At 44.8% G+C, this 16,155-nt stretch overlaps 1 protein-coding gene across 8 annotated transcripts in view; it reads right to left on the reverse strand.

Moving 5' to 3' along the window:
- Nucleotides 1-16,155, reverse strand: part of GPC3 (glypican 3) — a 131,710-nt gene that overhangs the window by 31,631 nt on the left and 83,924 nt on the right. For all 8 annotated transcript variants that reach the window (XR_013226247.1, XR_013226246.1, XM_077308278.1 and 5 more), the window contains exon 6: nucleotides 13,350-13,470. Coding sequence is in view for 6 of the 8 variants with exons in the window: in XM_077308278.1 (XP_077164393.1) it covers nucleotides 13,350-13,470 (121 nt within the window). In the remaining 2 variants the exon portion in view is untranslated. The remainder of the gene's footprint in view (nucleotides 1-13,349; nucleotides 13,471-16,155) is intronic.

The following is a 16,155-nucleotide window of genomic DNA, read 5'->3' on the forward strand; positions in this document are numbered from 1 at the left end:
ACAAAGTGACTCATTCTTCTCCCTTACGGTCAGATCTAAGTAATTCCATAGATGTTTAGAATAATTAGATTTCTTTCTTTTGAGAAGGCTCTTGTATTGAAATCTTAACCTGACGAGCTCTGGTATTCTATTATTCTCTTTGCTATCAAGTGTCAGCCTCATGTGTTTAACTGGTCTTTTTCTGAGGGCTTGGCATTCCCAGCCTTTATTAGGGTATGATAACAGCTTTAAAGATTTTCTATTAATCAGGAAGGGTTTGAGTAAGCTGGTTATATTGTCCTAGTGTTCAATGGAGTCACTACCTGGATGCAAAAGGGCAGAGTGGTAAGGTCTCAAGTCATCACTCATTAGGACTTGAGCTGTTTTATTTTGCAGCTCAAATACTTTGGCCACCTCATGAGAAGGAAGGACTCCCTGGAGAAGAGCCTAATGCTGGGAGCGATTGAGGGCAAAAGAAGAAGGGGACAACAGAGAATGAGGTGGCTGGATGGAGTCACTGAACTTAAATGGACTCCGGGAAATGGTAGAGGACAGGAAGGCCTGGAGGATCATTGTCCATGGGGTTGCAATGGGTTGGACATGACTTCGCACCTAACAACAACAACAACAACAACAACAACAATTTAGCAACTCCACTGTCCACTTCTACATCCTGGGGATATACCTTCACCTAGTTCAGGTATAGAGGGTAGGAAGATGTTACTGTTATATTTAGTAAGAGCCTTAAAGGACAGTGCTCACTTAGACTGATTATGCACAGGCTGGGAAACGCAGGCTGGTACCTGCATGCCAGCAAGGCTAATCCCCACTTATGAAGCCAGCATCATCCAGGCCCCCTCTTGGCCCTGGCCTGCATCAGGGCCTCTCATAGTCTGTGGCAAGGGAATGCAGATTATCCCACTTTCCCTTCCATGCTGTCTCCACCATCAGAGGTCCGACTGGGCCAGCCCCATTCGGCTTCACAACGCTGCGACCAGGGCATTTTAACACACACACACACCCCCCGTGTGGATGGTGGGGAAAGCGGCATGCTGCTCTCCTACCATCATGCATTGGGACCACCAGGCCCCTCGCCCATCTTGCCACTGTGAGACACAGCGCAACCCATCTGTCCTGGAGTTGTGCATGCGCAGCCCCGGGGCAAACCGTGTGCGCCGGGGATTCCTTTTCCCGGGTATACACAGGAAGCAGCTACCCATTTGAATCACATCTGTAGTCGATGGTGTCGGTTTAACAGAAATATTAAAAGATAAAAGTATTGCTGAACTTATTGAACTTAGTACCATGTAAAACATAAAGGTTAAACAAAGAGAAAAACTCTAGCACATTTAGACCAGGCTTGTTAATAATAGGGTTTGGTGAGAGTCATTCTAAGAGACATGTGAGCTCTGCAATTTGGAGGCTAGTACCTGCCCTTAAGGTGGAACAACCTAGGCCAATCCTGGCATTAAAATCTCCACAAAGGTTTATTTGGGAGTTGTGAAATGTGAAATTGGCAGGTAAGGGTTTCAAGTGTAAGAAAAAGCTGATCCCAAAATTTTCCTTTGTCCTGGTGGCATTGTAAGTTTTTTGTGGGGGGTATAAACATTTATGCCCTTAATCGATAATACTTGAATATAATTTGGGCAGCTGTTTTCTCAAGTCTGAACTTCTGCTACTAAATCAACTGCAGTAAGCATGGCCAGGCCACCACTACCTTGGCCCTTAGATTGAAATTTGATCACCCATGCGGCGAATGCCCGGAAGCCCTGTAAATCTGGAGACGCAGGATCCTGGTCCCAAGTTTCCAGAAAAAACAGAATATTGAAATGACAATTTAAAAAAAATTGGGGTGTATGTGTTATGTGTATAAGAACATTCAAATATGCTGTCCTCTCTGGATAGTAGTGCCCCAGTAGGACAGTAGCACTGTTTTTTCTTTACATGCAGGTAGGTTTTCTTATGTACTCCAAATCTAAAAGGCTAATTTTATTGGATTCAAAACCAGACTTCAGGGGTCCACAATTAGTAGTTCCTGAGTAAAATCTGGCCTTGACGCACAATGCAGTCCCTCTATAATCATCAACACTTGAAGTAAAGGGAGGGGGGCAAGGAAAAGGGCAGTAAGGTAAGCTCTAGGGCTGGTAGCCCCACCCACAGACATATGTGTTCCTGGGTGGAATCCAGCTGCTGACTAGATGTTAATAGTGAAATCTGACTGCTCTGCCCTTTTAAGGGCATTTTAAACAACCAAAGCAATGAAATAAATTTTTACGAACACACGCAAAACAGCAAATTGTGATTTCAGTTGTGAAGCTAACACAGAAGATTTTTTGCACATGAAAAGGTTCCCTCAGGAGTCTGGCAAGGCAAAGTCTGAATTAATATTTATACTTTTCTGGTGCGCATAGTTCCCCTTTAATTTAGTCTGCATGACTGAAAGAATTTAATAAAAATGTTCCAAGGGCTGTGCTGAAATTCTTTACATTTTTTTCCATAAGCCCTTGGCCTAAGATCAAGCATCAAGATTGGAAAGGCCTGATAATGAGTCTGCAGCTAAAACAATAGCCAAAATTGCTGGGGGAATTCAAACAGTATGCAGGAAGAAAGGAGCTAGGCTGGCATACAGGACAACCTCACTTGTGCTTAGTAGCTCCTTGATAAACCTTTGTTTAGGGCATAAATAGGGTTTCCGTTTGCCTACATAGTGGGAAACATTCAGGTAATTATGTACATTCCCTGCTGATTCTCATCTGGTCAGCAGGGGAGATCATCCTGGGGGGAAAAATTAAAAAGAAAAATAAGATCTCATAGATCTACAGGACGTTGTTATCATAGACTACTAGGTGACCCCTAGAGCTACCTGGAAGTAACAAAGAGTAACTCTAGGAATTGGTAGAAATAGTAAGAACTTCCAGTTTCTGGCAATTCCTAGTGCTATACCAGCAAAGCTACCAGCTTGGCCTGTATTGATTATACATGATGATGATGTCATCCGTTCAATTGTGTCCGAACCTCGGCGATTCTATAGGAAAGCTTCCGCCGATGACTGCTTCTTTTAGTTGGTTCATGGTCATCCCTGTGTCGGCTTTGATTGTATCGAGCCTGCGGATCCTTTGGCGACCACGTTTCCTTTTGCCGCTGACCATGCCGAGCATTAATTGTTCTTCTAACGAGTTTGATCGCATGATGTGTCCAAAGTACCAAATTTAGTTTTAGCCGTAATATCTTGCTTTCTAATGACATAGTTGGTCTGCTCCTCTCGAAAACTGGAAGAATCTACGACCGGGATGGATTACAGGCTCATCAGCCCTCCGAAAAATTTCATCAGGGGAGAGCAGAGACCACCCCTAAGTGACTACTTGTTGCAGACTTAAAAAACAAACAAAAACAAGCTGAAATGGAAAGAAGAAAGAACGGAGCAGCAGCGTGTGTGTGTGAGAGACCATGTCGAAAACCAGCCTGGACATCTGGTAGCTGAGTATCAATGGTTGATTTGAGACGATTCTGAATGATCTTCAGTAAGATTTTACTCGTATGGGAGATCAAGGCTATAGTTCGATAGTTTGACCAGATGTGAGCATCACCTTTCTTTAGTAATGGGATAAGAACGGATCTTTTCCAGTCTACTGGCCATGTGCCGGTTTCCCAGACATTTTGGCATAATGTTTCGATTGCTGCTGGTGGAACAGACCTGAGTAGTTCCACTGGAATGGGTATCTATTCTATATCTGTATCCTATAGGTGACTCCAATTCATGTCGGGTGTTTTTGGCTGGTGACTGAGGCACCTTGGTGTTCGCATATAATTCTTCTGCATATTGTCACCATCAATCCTTGATGTTGACTTGGTCGGTCAAGTTTTTTCCATTCTTGTCTGTGATGGTCACTTTACGAGCAGTGAAGGTGCTCTGGACTTGTTTATCCTGAGCAAAGAGGCTTCTGGTGTCACCTCTAGTACACTCCTCTTCCAGTTGCTTGCCTCATTGCCTCTAATACACTTCCTTATCTTGTCTGGCAGCACATTAAAAAAACTGCCAGCAGCTTTTGCTGCTCTTCATTTTCCAGCAATTTTGATGGTGTCAGATGTTAACCATTTGCATCTTCTTTCTGGCTTTTTGTATGGTATACGTTCTAAACCAGCTTCTATGGCATTAGACTGAAATTCTTGCCCCAATTCCTCAGGTAGTTTCTCAGTAGTATCAAATTTGTTCTTCACTTCTATGGCATATATTGGTGGAATCTTGGTGACAGCAAACTTCTTTGGAGATACATTTTTCTTGATTTTACGTAATGTGACTTTCAAGTTGGCCACCAACAGCTCGTGATTAGAGCCACAATCTGTTCCAAGAAATGTTTTTACTGCTAGAATGGAGCTCTGACATCTCTGACTGCAAAGGATAAAATCAATCTGATTGTGGTGTATGCCATCTGGAGATGCCCAGGTGTATAAACAGCATTTCGGTTGTTCATAGAGGGTGTTAATGATAGTTTGTTTCCTTGACAGAACTGGATAAGTCTGTCACTAGCTTCAATCGCTCACCTAGTCCAAACCTACCGCAGATGCCCTGTTCTTATTGATTTACAACTTTGGCATTGAAATCACCAATAATGTATATCATGTCCTTTTGAGGCACCTGTTTCATTGTTTCATGCACTTTCGCCTAGAAATCTTCGATTTTATTTTCATCAGCGGCCGTGGTTGGTGCATACACTAGTACAACAGTCGTGTTCAGTGTCTTTCCCCTAATTCGAATGGACATAATTTGGTCATTTACTGCTGTGTAACTTTCCATTGCATGAGCTGTCATCTTATCCGCAATAAAGGCCGCACCATTTCTTCTGATACTGTCGTGACCAGAATAATAGACTGTGAAGTCTTCACATGGAAAGTGGCCATTGTCTGTCCAGAGTAGTTCACTGACACCGAGCAGACTGATGTTAAGTCAGGTCATTTCTGATTTCACAATATCCAATTTTCCTTGTGACATTCCACGTACATTCCATGTTGCAATCTTTCTGGTTTTCTTTTGGCTCAGACCTCTGCGTTCTCCGTGGGCTACATCGGCAGCTAAGCGTCCTGGCGGGTTTCTCCCATCCGCATCATAAATGGCCAGGTTACTGGTAGAGAGCTGTCGCCCTTTCTCAGTGGCTTGTTTATACTTCGTAGCCTGGGGGGTCTACCACACCGTACCATAGTTGACGTACTTTCCATAGCATTTTCTTGGCAAAATGATGGGGTGTGTTGCCAGGTCTTTCCCCGTCCCTCTGTAATTGGCCTGCGGGCTGTGACCTCCGCAGTTCACCCCCTCGCCACATTGAGGAATACAGTAGGACTTTAAGGGGGTGACTATACATAGAGATCATCTAACATTCATGTATATTGTTACTAATGTAAGTGCCAGTTACCCTCATTCCAAGGAGTGTATGGCTTTTATGGTCGGCCTCCCCCTCTAATTTATCCTCACAGCCTTGCAAAATAGTACTCTTCATGACTGAACCTTAGTCTCCCCAATGTGAACTGAACATATCAACCACTATACTGTATTACCTCTCAAATGCTAGAGACCCATCCAAACAACTAGTGATTTTAATGCTTTCTAAAGAAGACCAACTATGTCACTGTTAGCCTCTGATGCCACTGCTGATCTCTCTCTCTCTCTCTCTCTTTTTTTTACTATGAGTGTTCTGTCTAATTCAGACTTTTTAATCATGCCTAGAGACATATCCCCTCCTTTTCAGAAAACTGAGTGCATGGCAAAAAGTTCGGGATGAACTTGATCATTACTACAGTAAACAATTATTACTACAATAGGTAATCATTACTTGATAATTACTGCAGTAAGATGCAATATCATGCTACAGTTGCTTTGGGGTCTGGTAGTGTCTTGTTATCATCTGGTGTTCCTACCCTGTGTCAGCTGTAATAGTTAAACATGTATTCCGGATTCTCCTCAATTCCTAAACATGAGGCAACTGATCTGGAGCTGGACCATGGCACGTGAAAAGAACCTGAAAGAGTTACAGGGATGCTATCTGAGGAAGCATGTGTGTTACCTAGGATACAGGTGGAATTCCCTAGCCAACCGAGCTCCCCCCCCCGGGACCACAGACAATTGGGAATACAACCCAATGTGGTGCATTGGTTACTGGATCTTGAAGATCTAGATTTGAATTCCCACTCTGCCATAGAAGATCACTAGGTGACTTTGGGCCACTCACCCTTCAGTCCATACTATTATGTCATATTGGTTGTAGTTGTGAAGATAGAGGAGAGAATGTTGCTTTGAATCCCCATTGGGGAGAATAAAAGCAGGACAGAAACAAATAAATAAATGCCATAGTCCTTCACAGGCATCACATACCCAGGAATATAGATGAATATACAACTCTGGTACAGGGTAGGGACCTTCCATAATGTGTGGATCGGTCTTGGGCCACAGCCCAGCACACACTGGAGATGCAAGCAGTAACTGCAAGACGGCTAGAGGAATCTACTCATCTTCAGCTTGAAACATCTCTAGAATGCTGAGCAAACACGTCCTGAATGTAACATTTCCTCAAAAAGACAATTGTCTCCTTTGAAACCCTAAGAAGGTGAGAAGGCGTTGATTAAACACAAACCTACAGTTTCCTAGCAGCAAAGGGGCTTCTGAAGCAATAAGCCAACTTGCTAAAGTACCATAAAAAGGTGTGTGGGTTTTTTGTTTTGTTTTTTGAAGAGTAGGCCTTGAAATTTATGCAACCAATTGATCATTCCACAGTAATTAAATGAAATTTGATGATGCAAATTTTGTATCGAGAATAGGGACCAGAGCTGCTAACTCTAAGAAAACAGTGATGGGGGGAGCAGTGGAAAAATACATTAGATCACTTTCTCCCCCTCCCCGATCCCAAAAGTCTTCCTTAAAGATGACATTCAATTATCGACAGCTCAGTGAGCCTTGTGAAGGTTTACAACTAATCTACATGTTAATTAAGGGAAATTAAAGCCCATTAGATAATGCAGATGTCCTGGGTAAGTAGGCCTCACAAGGGCAGCCCTGTGGAGCACAGGATCATTTTTGTTTGTTTTTTTCCCTTGGCATAGGTGATGCATGAACATGTACTAGAAATGAAGCACAGCTTTGGCAGGCAACCTAAAGCCTCTGGATTGGCCAGGCATGGCACTGTATGCTGGGAGCCTGGCATTCAGCCTCTGCCTGGTCAAAACAGTCAGTGGATTCTTCCTGTTGCTCTTCAAGCCTCATCTCAAAACAATCAATTCAGTTGGAGAAAGTGCCATTCCAGTCCACTAGAGTTTCCTGTCTACAGCCTGGTCCCAACTAGAGTTTCCAGCTTTAGGTTGGGGAATATCTGGAGATACTAGGGATGGAACCTCAGAAGGATGGGGAATAGAGATGGAAGGGACGTCAGTGTGGTTTAATGCCATGGAGCCCACCCTCCAAAGCAACTATTTCTTCCAAGGGAACTAATATTGGTAATCTGGAAATCAACTGTAATAGCAAAAGATCTCCAGGTGCCACTTGGAAGTCGAGAGCCCTAGCTCTAACACAAGCTAAGGCAACTGCTAATGTGGATCAAGGCCACATTAGCAGGTGCCAGCTGAGCATTTACTGGCTTCTTCATTGCTCTGCATTTATCAAGCAGAGAGAAAAACCTATCCCAAAGGCTACTAACAATGTTATCAAAATGTATACAGAATAAAGTAAAGTAAAGTAAAAAAGTCTCTTCTTTCTATGTTGCTTTATTGTAGGATCCAACCAGAATGGTTTCTAGATATCTCCCATTTTCAAAGGTTAATTTCCCCCAGTGGTTGTTCCTAAACATAAATGCTCCAAATTAGTACCTTTTAACATTGAAAGAAATATATATCCTTATCCTCCATGGTTCCTCTATATATTTGTGAAACAGCCTGGAGGGTGGGATGTGTCTGGCTGTCCAAGTTGGAATAGGGACAACCATTCCCTCCTATCGCTCCTGCTGTGAGGGAGGTAGAGAAAGACACTGAGAGAGCTGCCCCAAGCTACTGACAGAGACAAAGAGAGAGCCACCCCTGCTGCGACGGAGGGAAAGACAGAGACAGAGAGTTGCCCCAAACTGCACACCAGCCCTCCTTCCCTCCTACAAACCAGCCCTAATTACCTATGCCTCCTGCTGCAAGGCACACCAAGGCACTCAGCAAGAGGGAGAGAGAAAGACACAGAGAGAGAGATCTGCACCTCCCGGTGTCCACTGGGTCCTAGCGCCCATTGCATTCCTGCTTGCAGTGGGCTTTCTGGCTGGTATATATATAAAGCTATACTCTACCTTTTGAGCCTCTTGTGGCGCAGAGTGGTAAGGCAGCCGTCTGAAAGCTTTGCCCATGAGGCTGGGAGTTCAATCCCAGCAGCCGGCTCAAGGTTGACTCAGCCTTCCATCCTTCCAAGGTCGGTAAAATGAGTACCCAGCTTGCTGGGGGGTAAACGGTCATGACTGGGGAAGGCACTGGCAAACCACCCCGTATTGAGTCTGCCATGAAAACGCTAGAGGGCGTCACCCCAAGGGTCAGACATGACTCGGTGCTTGCACAGGGGATACCTTTACCTTTACCTTTATACTCTACCTTTTACTTGTAAGTAAATTGGTACTTCAATATCTGAAAAGGATATAATCTTAAAATCATTAAATGTTCTATCTCATACTAAATTTAGGAGCATTCTATTATATTGTTAAAGGTAAAGGTATCCCCTGTGCAAGCACCGAGTCATGTCTGACCCTTGGGGTGACACCCTTGGCAGACTCAATACAGGGTGGTTTGCCATTCCCTTCCCCAGTCATTACCGTTTTACCCCCCAGCAAGCTGGGTGCTCATTTTACCGACCTCAGAAGGATGGAAGGATGAGTTAACTTTGAGCCGGCTGCTAGGATCGAACTCCCAGCCTCGTGGTCAGTGCTTCAGACAGAATATCGGCTGCCTTACCACCCTGCGCCACAAAAGGCTCTAATTCAGAGTAAAGAAACTGCTGGCACCAATTTGCAAAAATTGGGCTGTTCACAGGATGCCAATTCCAACAGGGCCACCAAAGGAAATGGCAGCATTGTTGACATTTGCATTGTAGGCACCCATCTTGTCAGCATGCTGGCCACCCGCAACGTTGACATTATTGCTTGAGAAAGCCACACCTATCTTAACAGGAAGAGGCATATGCTCTGAAGAAAAGACCTTGAGCAAAAAACAGAAACTGTGACCACAATCTATGAGTAAATCTGGGAACAGCCTGCATCATTTCCCAGCCACAGAATTTAGAGTTTTAGCCGAGAAAAAATTCAAGCATTTCACCATGGCCAAACCCCATCATTACCCACGCATGGTGATCCCCCACTTAGCATTTTGCTGGCTTTTAAAAATGGAATCAGTATCCAAAGTTAGAGCTCTTCCTGCATTCATTTGGGTTAAATTGCTCTGTGATAAAAAGAATGAAGCTCATTCAAGCAATTTGTTGGACACCATCCACCAAGAGATTTTCCCTTTGCCTACTCCCCAGAGATACCCTCCAGTGCCATTCTTCCAAGCTCCTGCTCCAGTTGTCTGGCTAGTTTTACCTTCATAAATTATCCACCATTTCCTTGCATTATTTTTGCCTGGACTACAGTGCCTCAAATCTCCGCAGTGTGTGTACCAAAACCACAACTGTGCATCCCATTCAGAATTTGGCATAAGCATGTGCCAAGTTTAGCCCTTTTGATTTACAGCCTTTCCAGAAACACAGGAGGATATTTGCAAGCTGCTAACAAAGCCAACTCCTGAATGAGAAACTGTAGTTTAAAACCTACCCCAAGAGGAGAGAGAGTATCGGAACCTTCCTATATTCTAGACTGCACCCACTTGGCCAACATATTAACAGCAGCTGCAATTATCTGATTGCTATACAGCAGCTTCACATGGCATACCATTTCATGTTCTTTACAATCCTGGTTAAAAACTTTTAAAAAGTTTTAAGTGTATTCCCCCCCCCCTCCACCCAGCTTATATTTTATTGCAATTTTAAAAACACTGAGATTTTAAAAACACTGAGAAAAAAGAAAGAGAGGGAAAAAGTATAAGAGATAGGACTTAAGTCTTCAAATACTCACAGAAACCTTAATACTTGTTACAAAATAGCATTCTATGCGAAAATTGCATACTCACTCTCCAATTATTGCAAACTATTACAAATTTATCAGAGAAAAAATTCATTTGTTTTTATATAATAAAACAAACAGGACCCGGGTGTGCTTCTGGGCCCCAGAGGAATGCCTCCTTTCCCCCCACCTCCCCTGGCCATGGCACGGCCTTCCCCTCGGGCCCAGAAGCACACTCGGGGCCTGTTTGAGGCCCCGGGTGTGCTTCTAGGCCAGGGGGGAAGGCCTCCCTCTGTACTCACGCTGTTGTGTCTGGCTGGAACTCTGTCCTGGTGAGGGCCCAATCGGAAGGCACGAAGGATGATTGGGCCCTCACCCCGCCTGGCCCCGCCCACTCTGTACCCACTTATCCCTTATCCAATTACTTATAACGCTCCCCAAGAGCTTTAAAGATGGACCACGACCATCCCAGTGGTTGCAACAACTCCAAGAAATTTCCTTCATTTGATACTTGTTATACCTCTCTATGTGCGTGTTTTAAAGCAGTGTCCCCAACCTTTTTATCACTGGGAACCGCTCAACACTTGTCAATTTTACTGAGGTCCGGGGGGGGGGGGGGGGATAGTCATTTGCCAAGGGATGTCGCCACCGCCTGAGCCCCTGCTTCACTTGCTTTCCCGCTGGCGCCCCCGACTTCCCGCCGCCTGCTGTGGGGCACTGCCAGCAGCAACTGCACAGTGCCATGCCTAGGAGGAGTCCCAGCCATGGCAGCCTCTGGAGAGCACCAAAGGTGAGCCGGCGGTAGAGTGGCAGGGCAGCAGCTGAAGAGGAGAACGAGGATGAGCCGTGGCCCGGTACTGACTGATCCAGAGACCGGTACAAATCACTGGTCACCGGCCCGGGGGTTGGGGACCGCTGTTTTAAAGCATATTCCACAGCCAGATTATTTTTGTGTAGAATATTCATCAGCCTCCATATAAAATATCAATTGTGTGATTATGCAGAAGCTCTTTTTTTATTATTTGTTTCTCCTCATGGGGATGGAAACGGACAGAGCAGGCAACACAGGAGTATGGAAGTCTCACCATTATCCCCCCTTTGGAAATCTTATTCACCACCCGCCTACCAGGTCTCTGGTTTCTGAGAACTCTGCGGGCATTTTAAGCCACATTTTCAATTATAGCTTGCAGTTAAATAGCTTGTTTTTTTTTTTTTTTACAATGCAGCCAGAGATTCTCAGGAAATGGAGTTTTGGATCCATTTCCCAAATTCTATGCCTCTTAAAGGATCACGGCACACAGAACCAGTTCTGGTTCCATCATACCCTTGTTCCTTCCGAATCTTTCGCAGGGCCAGGAAAAGCAGTCAGAAGTATTTGCAGGCACTGCAGGGAGAGTATGAAACGTTCAGTCTTTTTCCAAATGTCAACTAGAATGGGAAAGACTTTTTGTAATAATAATAAAAAAAGGAGGCACGGTATGTTCAGACTTAATTATATCAAAGCAGCCGCAGTCTGTCACACTTCTGACTTAACCATCCCAGCAACCCTGCAGTAATTGCTCCTTCCATATGGAGTGCAAATCTGCAACAGCGTATTTACAACGGTGCGTTAAGCAAAGCTAACCAAGAACTCCAGATTGGCAAAAAAATAACAAGAATGATGGCGCTAGTCTTTAAACACCAGGCCTGAGATGCACATCGTTAAAATAAGGCAAACCCCCAACACTTGCCCAAGTGCAATCGTCATGTTAATTCTCACACATGTATGTATGTGAGTCTCCCTGATACAGACTGCGAGAAATAATGGCAATATTTAATGGATCCTAGCAGCATGGGGGTTTCTTATGTCCCATTTGTCACAGATGGTTTAATAATGACATCCAAAAAAGGCAGGCGCAAAGAATTATTGCTGCATTATCAGACAACTTTCGCCTCTTTGTTAGATGACATGTATCATTATTGGGCAAATCAGTCCTGGGCCTGAGTGGGTGTTACCTGTCTGAGGCAGGGCCCTATCAGGACGTGCTTCGCACGCCCTGACTGGGCCCTGCCTCTGACAGGTCACGCCGAATCTCCGCCCACTTAGCCTTTAGCAAATTATTATATAGCAGCGAGCCTGCTGTTACAGATACAGCTTTTGGAACTCACGGCCATGTGATGTAGTGGCAAGACGTGGTTAAAGTGTCTTTCAAAAGCAGACTGGAAATCCATAAGGGGATGAGGGATATACATTAGAGCCCGATCTCATCAGATCTTTGACACTGAGCAGGGTCAGTAATCTTTGTGAGGTAAAGGATTTTTAATAACAAACCAGTGTTCTAACACTCCGCGTTCTAATGTCAAGTGGCCATAACTAATCAGATGTATCTTCATTGATACACAGGTACAGAGAGCATCCCTTTCCTGGGTTCTGATGATGCTGTCACTTCTTAGCCCTTTGGAATTTTACTCAAACCCACATCAACTTAAAGGGTTAGAGAGGCAGCTTAGTGTTGTGGTTAAGAGCAGCAGCCTCTAATCTGGAGAACCTGGTTTGATTCCCCAGTCCTCCTCCACATGCAGCCAGCTAGGTGAGAGCCAGTTTGGTGTAGTGGTTAGGAGTGCGGACTTCTAATCTGGTATGCCAGGTTCGATTCTGCACTCCCACACATGCAACCAGCTGGGTGACCTTGGGCTCGCCACGGCACTGATAAAACTTGGCTTGGGAACTGGGGTTCTTGAGCTCTTGGGAAACTTGGGTAATGTTGATTGTCTGTAATATTTATTGTTTAAACATTTGCCTTCCACATTTCTTGCCAGATAGCTGCCAAGGTGTCATTTCTTTTTTAAGCCACATCTTTAATGTATCCTCATGAAAACTTTTACTATCATAAAACACCAAACAGGAGTCTGGCAGCGTAATTGATTGATTCAGAAACCAAGCATGACAAAGCTTTACTACATAATGAATTGTTGAAGGTTTTCACAGCTGGAGTCAGCCAGTTGTTGTGGGTTTTCCAGGCTGTGTACTCATAGAATCTCTCCATGCCAAAGATATCTTGCCATGTCTGAAGATGCCAGCCACAGTTCCTGGTGAAATTTCAGGGACTAAAGCTACCAGATCATAGCCATGCAACCCAGAATACCCACGAAAGTCATTACTAAATAGGAATGTTACAGTCCCCAGACAGGTACATACAGAACAAACCAATTTGGACCCACTGAATGAAAGACCAGCTTCTCCTCAGTGGTCTTTTATTTCAAGCCAGCAGCCTTTCAGTCACTTACCTGGTTAATATGTTTCAGTTTGTCAATGATCTGGCTAATCACAGGCTCTGGTCCTTTCACCTTGGCTTCATGGTTATTCAGCTGGGATTTTGCTCCATTCCTCATTGCCTGGCGGCTGAACCTGCAATTAGGAAAGGACAGACGAACACCACAAATAGCCACAGATGGACGCCAAACAAGAAGGACATCAGCATATCTCTTGTTATACACTGAGAGGCACACGTTGGGTCACCTGCAGCCTCTCTTCACAGTTCCACAAACATATTTATACTCCATTTTCTTCCCTGATGGAGACCTAAAAGGGCTTACAACATGTTTCTAATCTGGCGAGCCGACTGAGAAAGACCAGCCCAAGGTCTTGCAGTGAGCTGTAAACAGACAGAGAAATTGAACCTGGGTCTCTCAGCTCCTGATCCAGCTTTGTAATCACTGTGCCACTCTGGCTGATGTAAGGTGCCCTATACAGAGTCAGACCATTGGTCCATCGAGCCCAGAACTGCCTACTCTGTCTGGCTATGGCTCTCCAGCAGACGATCCTTCCCAAATTATGCTATATGAAATGACATTCTTTAGTGGAGGATGACAACCAGAACCTGGGATGCTATACAGGTAAAGCACATGTTCAGCCACTGAGCCATGCTCCCTCACCTATAGGATAAAGGGAATGAGGGGAGGAAGTGAAAAGATACCCCACACTTCTGGAGAGCAATGTCCCACAGTGATTTTCCTGCTTCAAAATAGTACCAAAACAGCACCTAATACCTTCCCCCAAGATCCCCCAGAGTTCCAAAGAAACAATGAATGTAGTAGAAACACACACACAATAGATCTTCTATTGTTTCTCCCCTGCTGTCTCAAAGCAAAATAACTATTCCCTTGGTGCCATCTTGTGGAGTAATCACTCCAGTGCATTCCCATAAAGGCAGATTAATGCTTTTGTGGATCTCTTTGGCTACATTTCCATTGCTTTTGTAAAGGCAAAGCCCAGCTAAAATGAACCACCAAAGAAAACGACACATCTGATTTAAAGGCAATCATAAATAACAAGCAGAAGGCAAAAGTATCCCCAGTTTCTTCAACCATAGTTGAAGGAAAATATTATGCAACTAGTAAATATTATGCAACCCTTCCTCCTGGGTCGCGAGCAGCGGGTTGAAATAGGACAGAGTATCCACTGTCATCAACTCACATGTGCAGCCCCACAGGGAGCAGTCCTCTCTCCTATTTTAACATCTTCATGCACCCTCTAGCTCAGCTGGTACGGAGGTTTGGGCTGGGTTGCCACCAATATACAGATGACACCCAGCTCTTTCTCCTGGTGGATGACCACCACAATCCCCCCCCCCAGAGAAACCTTAGCCTGCAAGAAGTGACAAAATGGATCAAGCAGAGTCGTCTGAAGCTCAACCCTTCAAAGACGGAGGTTCTGTGGCTGGATAAAAAGGGTCCAAGCGAGGAAGCGCACCAACCTAACCTGGATGGAGTGTGTCTAGCAATAGCCCACTCTGCAAAAAACCTGGGGGTGATCCTCAACACCTCCCTTTCCATGGAGTCACAGGTCACAAGAGTAGCACGACAGGCCTTCTACTACCTACGCCAAGCCAAGCTACTAGCACCCTATTGGCACCAGGACACCTAGCTACAGCGATGGTCACCTCTAGACTGGACTTCTGCAACTCGCTCTACACAGGCCTACCCTTATTCTTGACCCGGAAACTGCAATTGGTGCAGAATGCAACGGCCAGGATTCTCACTAATACACCATGGAGATCTCACATCTGGCCTATACTTCAACAACTCAACGGGCTCCCAATTGAATTCCGGATCAGGCTTAAGGTTCTTACCTCCAAGGCCATACGCAGTCTGGGCCCAGTGTACCAGAGACCGTCTCTCTGCTTATACCCCCAAAAGAGCATTATCCTCTGCCACCAACTGGCTGGTGATCCTTGGCCCCAAAGAAGCACGTCGGTCCTCAATGAGGGCCAAAGCTTTTTGTGTCCTGGCCCTCACCTGGTGGAATGAGCTCCCTGAGGAGATCAGGGCCCTGGCCGAACTCCCACAATTCCACAGGGCCTGCAAAAGCTCCTCCACCAGGCATTTGCCTGAGACCGACCACAGGTCTCCCCTCAAGCATCCCCTCAATGGCCTGAACCAGTCTGACCTCTCTAAGGGCCTTAGCTAAGTTCCTGTTCCTGTTATATTGATCACTGAAATTGTGTTATTTAGAACCACTGTTAGATTATTGTTGTTCTTGTATTTGTTTATGCTATATATTAATTCATTTTGTTCCAGGTATCTCCCCCTGATGCTGTATGTAAACTGCCCTGAGCCATATGGAAGGGCAGTATAGAAATCAACTAAATAAATAAATAAGAAAGGCTGACTGCAAATGGAAGAAGATACATGTGACCAATCTCACATTGTCTGACATCATATTTCTTGCAACAGAGACAGTTTTTACAAGATAGGAGGGAAGGGACGATATCCAAAAGAGAGGAGCACCAAGAGAAATTATCACCAACAGGTGACACAGGTTGGCGCAAGGTTGGCACTGTTGCTCATTTGGGACTACAGTCTTCCTTCTTTTAACTCTTCTGATTCTGGCAGACAGCCTGTAAAGCGTAGGTGTGTCACTTGGCAGAATTTGAACCCACTAAAGATGAACATGTCCTCTCAGCCATGTACTGTGGCTGCCTCGATTCCTCATTTTCACAGTTCAGGTCAGCATCAACAATAGGATGGAACTCTGACAAGTCAACAGACACAACAGAGTTGGGCCACTAGTTGATCACTGTACATGCAAGTA

This window comes from Paroedura picta, chromosome 13, assembly GCF_049243985.1.
Source record: "Paroedura picta isolate Pp20150507F chromosome 13, Ppicta_v3.0, whole genome shotgun sequence".
Taxonomy (NCBI): Eukaryota; Metazoa; Chordata; class Lepidosauria; order Squamata; family Gekkonidae; genus Paroedura; species Paroedura picta.